The 13,728-nt window shown below is 42.9% G+C and overlaps 1 protein-coding gene across 4 annotated transcripts in view; it reads left to right on the top strand.

The window, feature by feature from the left end:
* The window catches only part of COL12A1 (collagen type XII alpha 1 chain), a 114,474-nt gene that overhangs the window by 58,687 nt on the left and 42,059 nt on the right, over positions 1-13,728 (top strand). For all 4 annotated transcript variants that reach the window (XM_073789357.1, XM_073789356.1, XM_073789358.1 and 1 more), the window contains 12 exons: positions 1,355-1,484; positions 2,104-2,243; positions 2,671-2,800; positions 4,010-4,152; positions 5,260-5,389; positions 6,026-6,168; positions 7,840-7,969; positions 9,729-9,848; positions 10,950-11,096; positions 12,306-12,422; positions 12,574-12,720; positions 13,252-13,326. In XM_073789357.1, coding sequence (XP_073645458.1) covers positions 1,355-1,484; positions 2,104-2,243; positions 2,671-2,800; positions 4,010-4,152; positions 5,260-5,389; positions 6,026-6,168; positions 7,840-7,969; positions 9,729-9,848; positions 10,950-11,096; positions 12,306-12,422; positions 12,574-12,720; positions 13,252-13,326 — 1,552 coding nt within the window. The remainder of the gene's footprint in view (positions 1-1,354; positions 1,485-2,103; positions 2,244-2,670; positions 2,801-4,009; positions 4,153-5,259; positions 5,390-6,025; positions 6,169-7,839; positions 7,970-9,728; positions 9,849-10,949; positions 11,097-12,305; positions 12,423-12,573; positions 12,721-13,251; positions 13,327-13,728) is intronic.

Genomic DNA, 13,728 nt, shown 5'->3' with positions numbered 1-13,728 from the left:
TGAACTAAATACCAAGTGTCATCAACTGGCTTTTATATAAAATAAGACACATTGGATGGACCGATAATTTAATGGCAGAAACAGAACTTTCGTCTGTGCCAGGCCAGATTTAGGCAAAGCTTGTCCTTAGCATTTCTGTTCTTGGTGACACTGACCACCCAGCTGCTGCCCTGGGTCTCTCTTTCCTGTCTCTCAGCTGTTTGTTGTAATTAGAAGGCGTCTCATAAACTTATCCTCTGTCCAGTATTAGCTGATAAGCCCTTAAGGTCTGTTATTCCTAAGGATATTTGCATTTTAATGCTGGTCTACGAAATAGTCAAAGCAATGAATCACTGATGCTGGCATATTTTGGAGAGCTGGCTGGGAGAAGCAGGCACACACCATTCTGCTTCCTCCTGAGGCTAGTTCTACTAAGTGGATGCTTTCAGATTTGTTAAGTATCAAATACATTGATACTTTGTTCTCATAACCTCAAATACTAAATTTGTTTGAATTAGCCACTGTGGTTCAATTTGCCCCTCTTGAGGGGGCTTCACTGAGGTTTTCTCTGAAACGCAGACTGCTTGAGTGGATGCGTGCTAAGTGGGAAACATCTGGACCCACCATCCACATGTGGACTCGTGGGCAGCATGCCATTTTCATGCGCTTTTAATTAGTGTGGCATAAACATCTGAATTTGGTAGACCGTTAACAAATCATACAAATTTCCTTTCAGCAAGATAACTAGATGGCCTTAAGCAATGAATAAAACCCTTCAAACTCTGTAATCAGAGGATATTGAAAAAGCTTCATACCACAAGGCTGGAATCCTGAGTGTGGCCTGGCAGAGTGTCCTGTCACGTAGTTTACACAGCTCATGCTGTTAGAGGGGCAGTTTTTGAGGGGGAGAAAACCAAAAGCTTTAGATCTTTTGCTGAATCATTTAAATATGTTTCTAAAGCAAATAAAAAACATCTGTAAAAAGGTAAGAATAATACTTAATGGTGCAGAGCCTCTACTATTGTGCAGTTCTTTGCTATCTTAAAGTTCCTTTGCAGCTCACTTAATGATAAATGCCTTTTTGGGGAGGAGATCTGTGAAATGTGTTTTGGATGAAATTTCACAGTGCTGGCGGCTAGCAAGTCGAAATATCTTTGTAAGGTCACCAGTTTAAGGCTTAAAATCCTTTTTATGATTGAAAGTGCATATTTTACATTTAAAATTATACCCTAAGATACATTTTCAGGTTTCACTCTGGGACCTGTTTCCAGATCTTGGCAAAGGTCTCAAACAGCTCCCCTGTAGAAAGAGCTTTTTCTAACAGATTAGTGAGATGGAGCGAGCAAGGCTTACACTTATCCCTGTTTTACTCAAGACCATGGTAGGAGGACGGCAAAACAGTGTGCTCCTACAGAAGCTGAAGCCCGACACTCCTTACACAATCACTGTGTCCTCCCTGTATCCAGATGGTGAAGGCGGTCGCATGACAGGAAGGGGCAAGACCAGTAAGTGAACCCAGTCTCCCACGGCTTTTTTTTTTTTTTTTTTTTTTTTGCTGTACGCGGGCCTCTCACTGTCGCGGCCCCTCCCATCGCGGAGCACAGGCTCCGGACACGCAGGCCCAGCGGCCATGGCTCACGGGACCAGCCGCTCCGCGGCATGTGGGATCCTCCCCGACTGGGGCACGAGCCCGTGTCCCCTGCATCGGCAGGCGGACTCCCAACCACTGCGCCACCAGGGAAGCCCTCCCACGGCTTTTTAAATAACGTTCACGGGGATGGAATCACATCTTTCTCTGGAAACCCTGGGGTGACACAGCCTTTTGCTAATCTTTTAAAATGCATGTTAATAATGATCTTAATTGATTTTTAATATCCTTACTTGGAGTCATCTGTCTCTGTTCAAGGAGAAAGACGTTTATTACTTTCTAGGATAAAACAAAAACCGCTCAGGGGCCAAAATCTCTCTGGAGAGATGAGACATGTGTCAGATGATCACAGACATTCTTTCCCTTATTCAGGACTGCAGCAAATATTTGTGGGGTGGGGAGACATCAGTGAACCTGTGTTTTGTGAGCGCTGGGTTGTTAGGACCACACTGTGATGTGCTTTCCGTGCATTTCAGAACCTTTGAATACCGTGAGGAACCTCAGAGTGTACGACCCTTCCACCAGCACTTTGAACGTTCGCTGGGACCACGCAGAGGGCAGTCCTCGCCAGTACAAGCTCTTCTACGCACCCACAGCAGGCGGTCCGGAGGAACTGGTACTTATTTCCTGTAGGGAAAAAAGCACGTTTGTTTTAGCTGTAGCCGAACGATTGCAAAGTGGAGCTAAAGAGTTAACCAATTTACCTTAGTGCTGAAGAAGTTCATATTCATTCGGTAGGACTTGACAGAGGGTGGTAGGTTGGTGTCTTGTGCCTGGGTGATCAGGGAGTTTTTGCGGGGCGTTGGGGCTAGGGGAAATAATCATTTCAGGGGGTTCTGAGAGGGAGCCTGGGGTGAGTGTAGAGAAGTCTTCAGAAGCTCTTATAACAGTCCGTCTGGGGGCACATCATTACATCCCAATATTATAGAACTTGCTTCTTGGCTTGGTCTTGAGTTAATATTTTGAGTATTATATTATTCGAAGTATTATTTCTTTTGCAAGTTTTTCAAATCAGATACTTTACATTTTATTAAAATCTTTAGGTACCAATCCCTGGGAATACCAATTATGCCATTCTTAGGAATCTGCAGCCAGATACCGCATACACTGTTACAGTAGTTCCCGTGTATTCTGAAGGTGATGGAGGACGCACATCAGATACTGGAAGGACATGTAAGTAAGAAGGCAGAAAAATATCGCTTTTTCATGATACGTTTTGCTTTTCCGTGTAAAGGCCATATAGGCCCATTGAAGAAAATTTGGAAAATTCATGATAGAGCAAAAACATAAAAATTACCCATAGTTTACCATCCAAACGCCACCAACTGTTAATATTTTAGTGTATGAAATAAAAGGTTATAATGGCATTCTTCTTCTGAAATGATAATTTCAGGATTTATAAGTGTGTGTGTAATCACCAGTATTCCGTTTCACTCACAAAAGTTCATGAGCTTTGCTTTGTGCCTTATAAATTTGTGTGAAGCAGTGTTTTGTAATTGGCTTTCGTAGTGTCAATTGTTGAAATCTGTTCGTCACATTACTTGATCGCACATTTCTCTGGTTTGCTGATGAAGTGCTTTCTGGCGCTGAAAATCTGTGTGCTTTCATTTGCCATTAACATCTTGAGAAACCAGCGTATAGTGGTTTTACAATTCTTTCTAGTACTGCTTAAAGGCTTTGGGGCATACCTATAAATATTTCTTTGGCTCTAAAAATACACTTGCTGATGGCTAAAAGAGAGCAAATACAGATGACTTCTTTTGGTAAAAGATTAGCGGTCTGGAAAGATGATGTTATTGGCTAAACTAGAGTTTGGGGTTAATACATGGATTTAATTTGCATGTTTTCTAAGTCCCTATTGGGGCAGTTAACTGAGAACTGAGTGTATCTTTTCTCCCTCCTTTTGCCTTTTCTTTTAATCACAGAAGACATTCGGTATCTATTTGTTGAATGAGAAGGAATGAATGGGTGAATGTAGCTGATGGAATTAGATGGCTTCATCGGTGTTGTCAGTTTTCACCTTGAAGGCAGAGCTATGAAATCCTCTTCTCTATCTCTCCATTACCTGTGTTGGAAAACTGAAGCTTCTTGTCCCTTGCGCCTTGTTTGTTTATGGCCAACCCAGTGCTATTATCGTACTTTCACTAGCTTGTTTTTATTGGCAACAACTTTGCTTCCATATAGACCGAGGACATAGTTGGCTAATTTTGACTACATTTGGATTTGCAGAATTTTCATCTGCTTTTGGGTGTAGATAATTAGAAGTTTAAGGAGGACAGTATTTTATCCTGTTAACAGAGCAGAAGTTTTGGAGAAGTGATAGCAACAGCTTGACATATATAAACAGATGTAAGAAATATGTGTTGGCTTTTCTTTCCTCAGTGGTGAGAGGGCTGGCAAGAAACGTCCAAGTGTACAATCCAACGCCAAACAGCCTGGACGTTCGCTGGGGCTCGGCGCCGGGGCCGGTGCAGCAGTACCGCGTCGTGTATTCGCCCCTGACTGGCCAGAGACCCTCAGAATCTGTAAGTCATGCTGTCGTCGTAGAGCTCGACAGAAGAATGCTGTCGATTTTACTGTGCCTCCTGCTTTAGTTGCTGGCCCGGAACAATAAGTCAGTTGGTGTGGTACCTACCGGGTCTCCTGGAAACTTCCTTTCCTGATGAGCTAAGGCTCAAGTTTGTGTCCTGTTCGGTTGCCTGTGAGGATGCAAGCCACGGGCCTGCCCATGTGTAATGCCTAAATGATTGCTTTTGATGAACTAAAGTAAGTGTATTAACTAGAGGGTCAGTTAGCAAAAATGAATTTTGGAAAAATGCAAATTAGCTATATAAGTTAAAAACCCCAGCAGTGGATGCAAATCATTGCTAGACCTTGTCAGTCTGGGCTTTTGTTGTAACATACAAGTCTTTGTTATGAGAATACCTTAAAGTTTGCCTTCATTGGCTCTTAAGTTGCCCAATCTATCTTCAGTCCCTAGTACTGTGCAGTTTTCTAAGTAGATTAATAATTTTGAGATCAGAAATTTCTAATTGGACAAGGGATAGAACACCTATGGGGAAGTACATTTATAGACTAATTTAATTTACAAGTCTTTACCAAAATAAACAATGACAATGAACAAAGGTAAACAAGTGAGGAGCGATAGATGTGTTCTGTAAGAATATTGATTTGTATGTCCCTGTGTATGGTACGACACATTCAGACAGTACTGCCCTTATCCATTGCATGGAGTAGCTCTCTATTTTACCAGTGTGTGTGTGTGTGTGTGTGTGTGTGTGTGTGTGTGTGTGTGGTCCCTTTTCTTATGTGTATCTAACATTCGGGATGCTTTTGGGTAGCTCTCATGAGCCCTGGATGTTGTATTTGAGAACCTTTATCATGAACACAAATGGGAGATAGTTGAAGTTACTAAGCATCAAGTATGCGCTAACTTTTTTGGAGAGGAAATTTCTGAGGATAAATTGCCCTTAACAGTGTGGCTTGGACAGACCTTACGAGGTAGCACAGAAGGTGGTTTCTGCTGTGCTGGGCTCAGCCTTTTACTGTAAACATTATGATGCGGACTAATAGAAGACTCGGTAAGCACTTGGGCTGTGGTCAAGCAGAATCTGGTGTGTCCTCCCCTCCAGATCGTGGTGCCGGGAAATACCCGCACGGTGCACTTGGAGCGGCTGATTCCGGACACACCCTATTCCGTGAACATCATTGCCCTCTACTCGGATGCAGAGGGGACTCCCAGCCCCGCCCAGGGCCGCACGTGTGAGGCGGAAATCCTTTCTCCACCGGGTTCCCTTGTGACTTGGGGCAGGAGGCCTGGGGGGTGGTGGTGGTGAGTGAGGCGTGTGGGGAATCGCCTCTACCTTGTGCAGGTGAGGGGAGCGCTTGGGTTGCCCACAGTCACGTTCAGCCTGGAACCCTGGGGCCACGACTGCCCTCCCAGCTGAGTGACATCGTTTGGCCGTTTTCTCATCTGGTACCCCAGTTAAGGAGGGGTTTCTTCCCTTCTTCTGCCTGCGATGGGTCTTCTCACCAACTGGGCACTTTGGAAGTGTTAGGGCGCGGCCTCTCTGTTTCATTAAACAGGAGGTGCTTATAGCAGTTAAAATAATCCCTTTCTCTCCCAGTCTGTACTTTCACGTTCAAACCTAACTCTCTGTCACTGGAAGTTCAGCATGTAATCGTAGCTCTGAATGCAGCACTTTCTATTGGTTATGGTTTCACATTAGAGCCGTAGATGTGTATTTCATCGTAAGGGAGTGAGCAACCCAGAGAGTCGTGAAGTACCGGGGTCCAGTTACTCTGCCCTGGGTCCCGTTCTTTCATGCCCCTCCCTCCACCCCTGTGTCCACTATGGTCACAGACAGGAAACTAACTCTGTTGTATTTATTTATTTAGTACCACGAAGTGGACCAAGAAATCTGAGAGTCTTTGGGGAGACAACCAACAGCCTCTCGGTAGCCTGGGACCACGCTGATGGGCCGGTTCAGCAATACAGGATCATTTATTCTCCCACCGTTGGTGACCCAATTGATGAATATGTGAGTTGGTTACTCATTCATTTGAGCATTTTGAAATCTCTTACCCGGTTGGAGGGTGAAAGGAAGCTTCCTTCTTTAGGAAGTGCTGTGATTACAGTTGAGTCTTTCTCTGATGTGATATTGGGGCCACCTGCACGATCAGTATCTTTGGGCTCATTTCTCTTCTAAACACAGGTTGAAAAATTATCTTATCTCATAAAAATGTGTATTTCTAACTATCTATACCATAGGAACTGAGTCAGTGAAACATGATACCTATTATTCTGAGCTACCTAACTTAATGTTCGAGTTATGTGACTCTAAATCTTAACTTTTTTTTTTTTTTTGCGGTACGCGGGCCTCTCACTGTTGTGGCTTCTCCCGTTGCGGAGCACAGGCTCCGGACGTGCAGGCCCAGTGGCCATGGCTCACGGGCCCAGTGGGATCTTCCCGGACCGGGGCACGAACCCGTGTCCCCTGCATCGGCAGGCGGACTCTCAACCACTGCGCCACCAGGGAAGCCCCAAGCTCCTATTTTTATTAATCAGAAACCCATGTAACTGCCATTTAAGAGTTTCAGATCAAGATGGGATAAGCGGTATTACCACACTTAGTTTGCCAAAGCAGAGAAGCTCCTGCTTTAGTGTTTATTCAGCCTTGCCATGGACAAATATGCAATTTCCCATCACTTTCTGGAAACATTAAAGATGTAACTTCCCTCCCAATTCACCATTTGGAATTAGGGGACTCCACGCTGGAATTCATGGTTTAAGTGATCCCTGCTTTTTGTAGAAGCAAAGCATAGAGTTGGAAGAGAGACTGAGAGGTCTGTCTGGTTCATTTGCTCTTCGTGGGGGCAGCTGAATGTATTTTCCATTTCCTCTTTTTCCCCTAATTAATATTAGCAAAACTGATACTTTTTTTAAAATATAAATTTATTTATTTTACGTTTGGCTGCGCTGGGTCTTCGTTGCTGCACGCGGGCTTTCTTTAGTTGCGGCGAGCTGGGACTACTCTTCGTTGCGGTGCGCGGGCTTCTCACTGTGGTGATTTCTCGTTGTGGAGCGCAGGCTCAGTAGTTGTGGCTCGCAGGCTGAGTAGTTGTGGCTCACAGGCTTAGTTGCTCCGCGGCGTGTGGGATCTTCCCGGACCAGGGTTCGAACCTGTGTCCCCTGCATTGGCAGGCGGATTCTTAACCACTGCACCACCAGGGAAGCCAAAACTGATGCTCTTGAGGACAGAAACTGAGTCCGCTTTTGCTCCCCAGTGGGCTCCCAGTGGCTGGTACCACACCTGGCCCACGGTGGGCACAGGGTGCCCATTTGTGGAAGGAGTCCCACGAAACTGACACACATGGAGGAGTGGGGAAGGAAGGGAGCGCAGTGGTGCTCAGTCACGTGTGTGGAGGTGCTGTACGAGATACTGCCTTTCATCCTCACGGCTTCCATCCTTCCTTCTGAGATGCTGAGCCACAAGACTGGGAGGTGGCTGATGCGGGATTTGAGCTGAGACCTGCCCGACTCTAAAACCATTTCCCTTGCTGCACAGTGGTAGACAGTTTGCCTCGCCCTGAGCATTGTGCAAGAAAAAGAAACGATGAAGAAAGCGCTCCTGTTTATGGGAATACATACAAAAGTATTGATCTGGAAGCCCTCTAGCTGATGATAACTCATAATTTAACTTCCCCTGCAGACCACTGTCCCAGGCAGAAGAAACAACGTAATGCTACAGCCCCTGCAATCTGATACCCCATATAAAATTACTGTTATTGCTGTTTATGAAGATGGAGATGGTACCCATTTGACAGGAAATGGAAGAACTGGTAAATTTCTTAAACCTTTTATAATCTTTAAATTTGGTCATATTTGAGTATACACATCTCAGACACTCCATTAATACTGCATTAACATTTGTATTAGGTACTGAATCTTGTCAGAATGATATGACAACGGAATGTGTTATTAACTTTTTAAAGGTCCACTGAAAGAAGGAAAATGAGACACAAATCTGCATATTTTGCTTTGCTTGAGATAGTTTTATTCTTTGGAAAACAACTGCTTAGTCACTGAATATTTTAGTTTGTGTGGTATCAGTTAAGGCTGTAGCTGTTAACTCAGTCAATTAAGTGTTCAGCAAAAAAGACCCCATCACCATAGAATCTTAAGTCATGAAAAAGAAGCAGGATGATTGGGAATCATCTTCTGTCTTTACAAATTTAGCTTTTTTTAAAAATTATTTTTTCTATTGTACTAATGGATTACCAGGGTTCAGGCCCCTTTTCTAGCCTGCGTGGGTAGCAGTTTCTTATGGTTTAGATCAAAAGTTCTCTAATTTGGTTGCTGGAATCATCTGAGGACCTTTAAAAAGGCTTATGCCTGTACGCCACCCCGAGAGATACTGATGTTAATGGTCTAGACATGGTCCAGACCTGCTGAAGTTCTAGTGCGCAGCCAAAGTTGAGAGTCCCTGGCTGAGCGTGAAGGTGGGTTGGGCCATGGGTCCGCTGGGTTCCGTTACTGGGAGACATGGGTAAGACACTTTTCCACTTCGTTCAGCAAAAATCCACTTAAGTAAGATGATTTCAGTCTCCTTGCTACACTTAGTTGCCCAAACTCTTTTTCTACTTAAATGATCTTGACAACATTACAGGATTTGGGAGAGGTAACATTTGAAAACTCCTGAGAGAAAAGCAGGACCAGAGTGTTTCAGCTCAGTCTTTGGCGGCTGAGGAATTTGTATATTTATTGACACCTGTTGTCTACAGGACTGATTCAACACAGACTCCATCTAGCGACTCAAGATGATTTTAATTTAACAGCTTCCCATTTTCACTCTTCCCTTAGGTTTCAGAATATATTTTGGTATTTTTCTGGAGGAAATGCTGTATTTCAGAATTCTGTGCTTAATCAAGAACATACAAAAATCTCTACTAGATCTTTAGTTTTCTAGGAAGGGCCAAAGCCGCTTCTGGCTTCTCTTGTAAAAAAGTTTTTGAAGTTAAGTCCTTATTTGTGTAATGCTGTGAATAAAAACTCAGTGGCTGACTAACAGGCTACCGCACAGCATTGATCTAATAGGGGTAGAGTTGGGTAGTACTCTGGAGGTGTGAGGATTTACTCTAGGTTATGTTGGTAGAGGTTATAGTGGTACTGGGGAAGAACCTCGTTTTGGTCACTAGCTAGCTGTGTGGTCTTGGGCAAATCATATCTTATTTTTGTGATAAGATGGTTGGATTAAATAGTCTATAAATCATTTTTTTGGCTCTAACAATCTGTAATCTATAACATTCAAAAAAATGGTATGAGATCTCTTTTACTTTTTATAATTCTGAATCCAATTCTAGAAATCACCGGTTCCTGAGTCCATTTGATTTGCTGTTTGAATTTGGAAAACTACTAAGCTTTCTGTTGAACATTTCAAGACCTTTTAATTGTTTTCTGGAGCGGGACAATATGGGATATTATTAATTTGCTCTCATGAGGCTGCACTGTCAATATTCATGGTCAATACTCATAAAGTTCTGTGCTCTCTCCTCGTTTGTCAATAAAAGGTCAGTAACGTGTGCCAATATTTGTTTTCAGTGGGATTACTTCCTCCTCAGAACATACACATCTCAGATGAATGGTATACGAGATTCAGAGTGTCCTGGGATCCTTCACCATCTCCCGTTCTTGGATATAAAATTGTGTATAAGCCAGTGGGTAAGGAAGCACCTTTATCATCTTAGAAATGCATTGGAGGGTTATTTGTGCATGAGGGTGTTCTTTGTTGCATCCCCCACGATTAGATTCTCCTGATAGCTCAGTTATCACATCAAGTCCTCTCCTACCAGAGGTAACGTTTCTGGAAATAGTATTTAAGCCAATGCTCTAAAGTATCATTGTTACTATGGGTTTAGATGCAACTCCCATTAATCTGCATGGCAAAAACGTCTGATCTGGTTCATAAAATTGCACAAATTGAAGCTGTGATCAGACAACCTATATGTTATTATGATTGTGAAAGAATGAGTACTTAATTAGTATAAACTTGTGTATTTTTCCCATTAGGTCAAGGTATTATTCCATTTGGGGCATGTGCATTTTAGTTTATTCACGACAGGCTTTCTTTTGGCTTCCCACGGACACTTTCACCTAAATGGACATCCCCGCTATTAAATTATTCGCCATCTGTGTTTCCATCTTCTGTCTATATGTTTAGCAAAATGGAAGCAAAATACTTTTATAGTAAATTTGCTGGGGTATCTTCCATGCACCCAGGAAGGATGTGAACTAGAAAAAGATAAAGGAGAGAAGGCAAGTGTAAGGATATGTGAGCCTGTGTAAGAAATGGAGAGGGAACTTCAAGGTGGAGGACTTTCAGTAACCACACTGCATGGAACGGGGTGGGAGATAGACGTTCTTAAATCATCTCTACAACAGAAAAATGTTCATTGAGCACCCAGTATGTACAAAGCACTATGCTGCAAACTGCAGCTTAAAGAAGAGGCTTGAGAGTCTAGAGTAGTTGACGGTGTGATGATTTATTCGTTAAAGGAACAGTAGTTACAAACCTGCTACATTCATTAGTACACATGCTAGCTACTGTGCTATGCTTTGAGAATAACAAGGAAAAGGATTCGGCCTCCACTTCCAGTTTCGTATTCACCATGTAATGCAGCGGGTGTTACGGGGAGCACGTGCATGAGGGCTATGGAATTAATGGTGTTCATACTATCATTTGAGTATAAGTTATTTGATTTTAAGAAAAATTTGAGACTAGGAATGACATATGTCTATGTATTTTTGTGATTGTTATTAAAGGTTCCAATGAGCCCATGGAGGTCTTTGTTGGAGAAATGACATCGTACACGTTGCACAATCTCAGCCCCAGCACCACCTATGACGTGAACGTTTACGCGCAGTATGATTCTGGTCTCAGTGTCCCTCTGACGGACCAAGGCACTACCTGTGAGTCACGTAGCTTTTTGTGGTTGTAAGAAAAAGTGTAGTGTAAATGACCAGGTCCTTCTGTTTTAATTTTCTTTCTTTCTTTTTCTTACGCATGTTTCCTCGGCCTTGAGTAGGTAACTCTTTTGTGTCCAGCTAAACAAATACTTACGTCATATAATCAAGGGTACAAAATGTATAATGATGAGATATGTTTGTTTCATAGAAAATACATTTTGAATTTTAAAAGATAAAAATTATAAAAATTATGGTTTTATCCATGTGGGATGGTATGTGGTTTTTTCCTGACATTGGATGTTAAACATATATTCCCTAAATGTATTGATCTAATTGAAAGTTTTCCCATAAATGCCATGATGACTGATTCAGCTTGCAGGTAGATTTTGTTATCATCAGTGCTTTAATGGCTATTTGAGGACTTAGCAGATAGCCTTTCAGAAAATTTTTTTTTATTATTTTTCATGAGGTGTCGTTGACATTCATGGCGTGGAGAGGGGCTATAGGCAGACCTCGTTTCATTGCACTTGGCGGATGCTGTGTTTTTTTTATAAATTGAAGGTTTGCGGCAACCCGGCACGGAGCAAGGCCATTTTTCCATCAGTATTTGCTCACTTCATGTCTCTGTGTCACATTTGGTAGTTCTTGCAATATTTCAAACTTTTTCATTGTTATTATGTTCGTTATGGTGATCGGAGATCAGTAATCTTTGATGTTACTATTGCAAAAAGATTGCAATTCGTTGGAGGCTCAAATGATGGTTAACAGTTTTTAGCAATAAAGTGTTTTTAATGAAGGTATGAACATTATTTTTTTAGACATAACACTATTGCACACTTAATAAACTACGGTATAGTGTAAACATAACTTTTATGCACTGGGAAATCAAAATATTTGTGTCACTCGCTTTATTGTACCAATATTTGCTTTATTCTGGTGGTCTGAAACTGAACCTGCAGTATCTCAGAGGTACGTCTGAATGTGGATTTTCCTTCCCTTGAAAATCAGTCATAGAAAGGGAGGTCGGTTTCGACAATACCATGTTTTCGTGTTTGTTTCATGTCTGTTTCTTATGAAGAAACAATGTGAGACTTTAGACATTATTTTTTTCAGCCACAGTGGAAGTTTTAAAATTGTGCTGTGATTAAAAGTATGCTTTTTTTGGCCTTTATTTATGAAGTAAATCTATTTCTTTCTGTCCTTCTTTTGTAGTATATTTGAATGTGACAGATCTGAAAACTCACCAGGTCGGGTGGGATACATTCTGTGTTAGATGGTCAGCTCACCGGGCAGCCACTTCCTACAGGCTGAAACTAAGCCCTGCGGATGGTACGTGTGCAAAAAAAATGACCTGGAGCACATAGTAGCCACATTTAAAACTTCAGTAAAGGTGTCATTCTATTTATAAAATGATGTATCAGAATGTCTTTAAAGATAATTACTGGTGACACTGGCATTTTTCCTCTGCTGTCCTAATCAGGAACAAGAGGACAGGAAATTACAGTGCGTGGATCAGAAACCAGTCACTGTTTCACCGGCCTGTCACCAGACACTGATTATGGCGTCACTGTCTTTGTGCAGACACCAAATCTTGAGGGACCAGGTGTCTCTGTCAAAGAACATACTAGTAAGTGTTTGAGTAATCTGGGGAGTCTCTGTAAGGCTTCAGAGTAGGATGCTCTGGGTGTGGGAGACATAAGTGACTCCTGTGTGACACTTCTCCTTACGAGCGGCAATAGTGACATGATGGCAGGTCCTTGAGGTGGCGTCTGCAGCGGGTTCAGCACCTTTATCTGCAGCAGATCCGTGCTGCCCTGTTAGAGCTGGCGTAATTGTAAGGAAAGACCTAAAGGAGGGAGAGCTGGCTCTAGCTGACAGTGAGAAGGTGCACATGGATCCGTGTTGATGACCTCTGCTCATCTGACTGTATCTGAAGGTCTTACGCTCTCCCTTTGCATCTGGGCTTCGCTTCGTGCTGCTGTAGTCAATGTTGAGTGACTGCCAATGGTACCAATTTTGGATAAGATAGGATTCCCAGTATGTCAGTGCCCATGACACTTGATTTGTTATCGAGGACTGAAATGGCTCTAAAAATTTACTTTCTGAGATATGAAATGTGCACATGTTGCGTTTTTCTAATTGTTATTTTTAATTCTAGCCGTAAAACCCACAGAAGCTCCTACAGAGCCGCCTACACCTCCTCCCCCTCCCACGATTCCACCAGCCCGGGAAGGTAAGTACAGCCATCAGGCAATGCATTCAGCCGATCGGGATTGATAGCCTTCTTACGTACGCAGTTGATATAGAACATTTCTGACCTATTATTCCTGCTAAAGAGTTTTTCAATTAAAGGCAAAGATTACCCGTCATTTGCTCTTCTGCTCCAGGCCCATTTTAGTGTGAATAAAACCAGTCCTAGGGCTTCCCTGGTGGCTCAGTGGTTGAGAATCTGCCTGCCCATGCAGGGGACACGGGTTCGAGCCCTGGTCTGGGAAGATCCCACATGCCGTGGAGCAACTAGGTCCATGAGCCACAACTACTGAGCCTGCGCTCTAGAGCCTGTGAACCACAACTACTGAGCCTGCACGTCCAGAGCCTGTGCTCCGCAACAAGAGAGGCCGCGACAGTGAGAGGC

Source organism: Tursiops truncatus, chromosome 12 (genome assembly GCF_011762595.2).
Source record: "Tursiops truncatus isolate mTurTru1 chromosome 12, mTurTru1.mat.Y, whole genome shotgun sequence".
NCBI lineage: Eukaryota > Metazoa > Chordata > Mammalia > Artiodactyla > Delphinidae > Tursiops > Tursiops truncatus.
The sequence above is the reverse complement of the archived record's forward strand: the minus strand, read 5'-3'. Positions and strand labels throughout refer to the sequence as shown.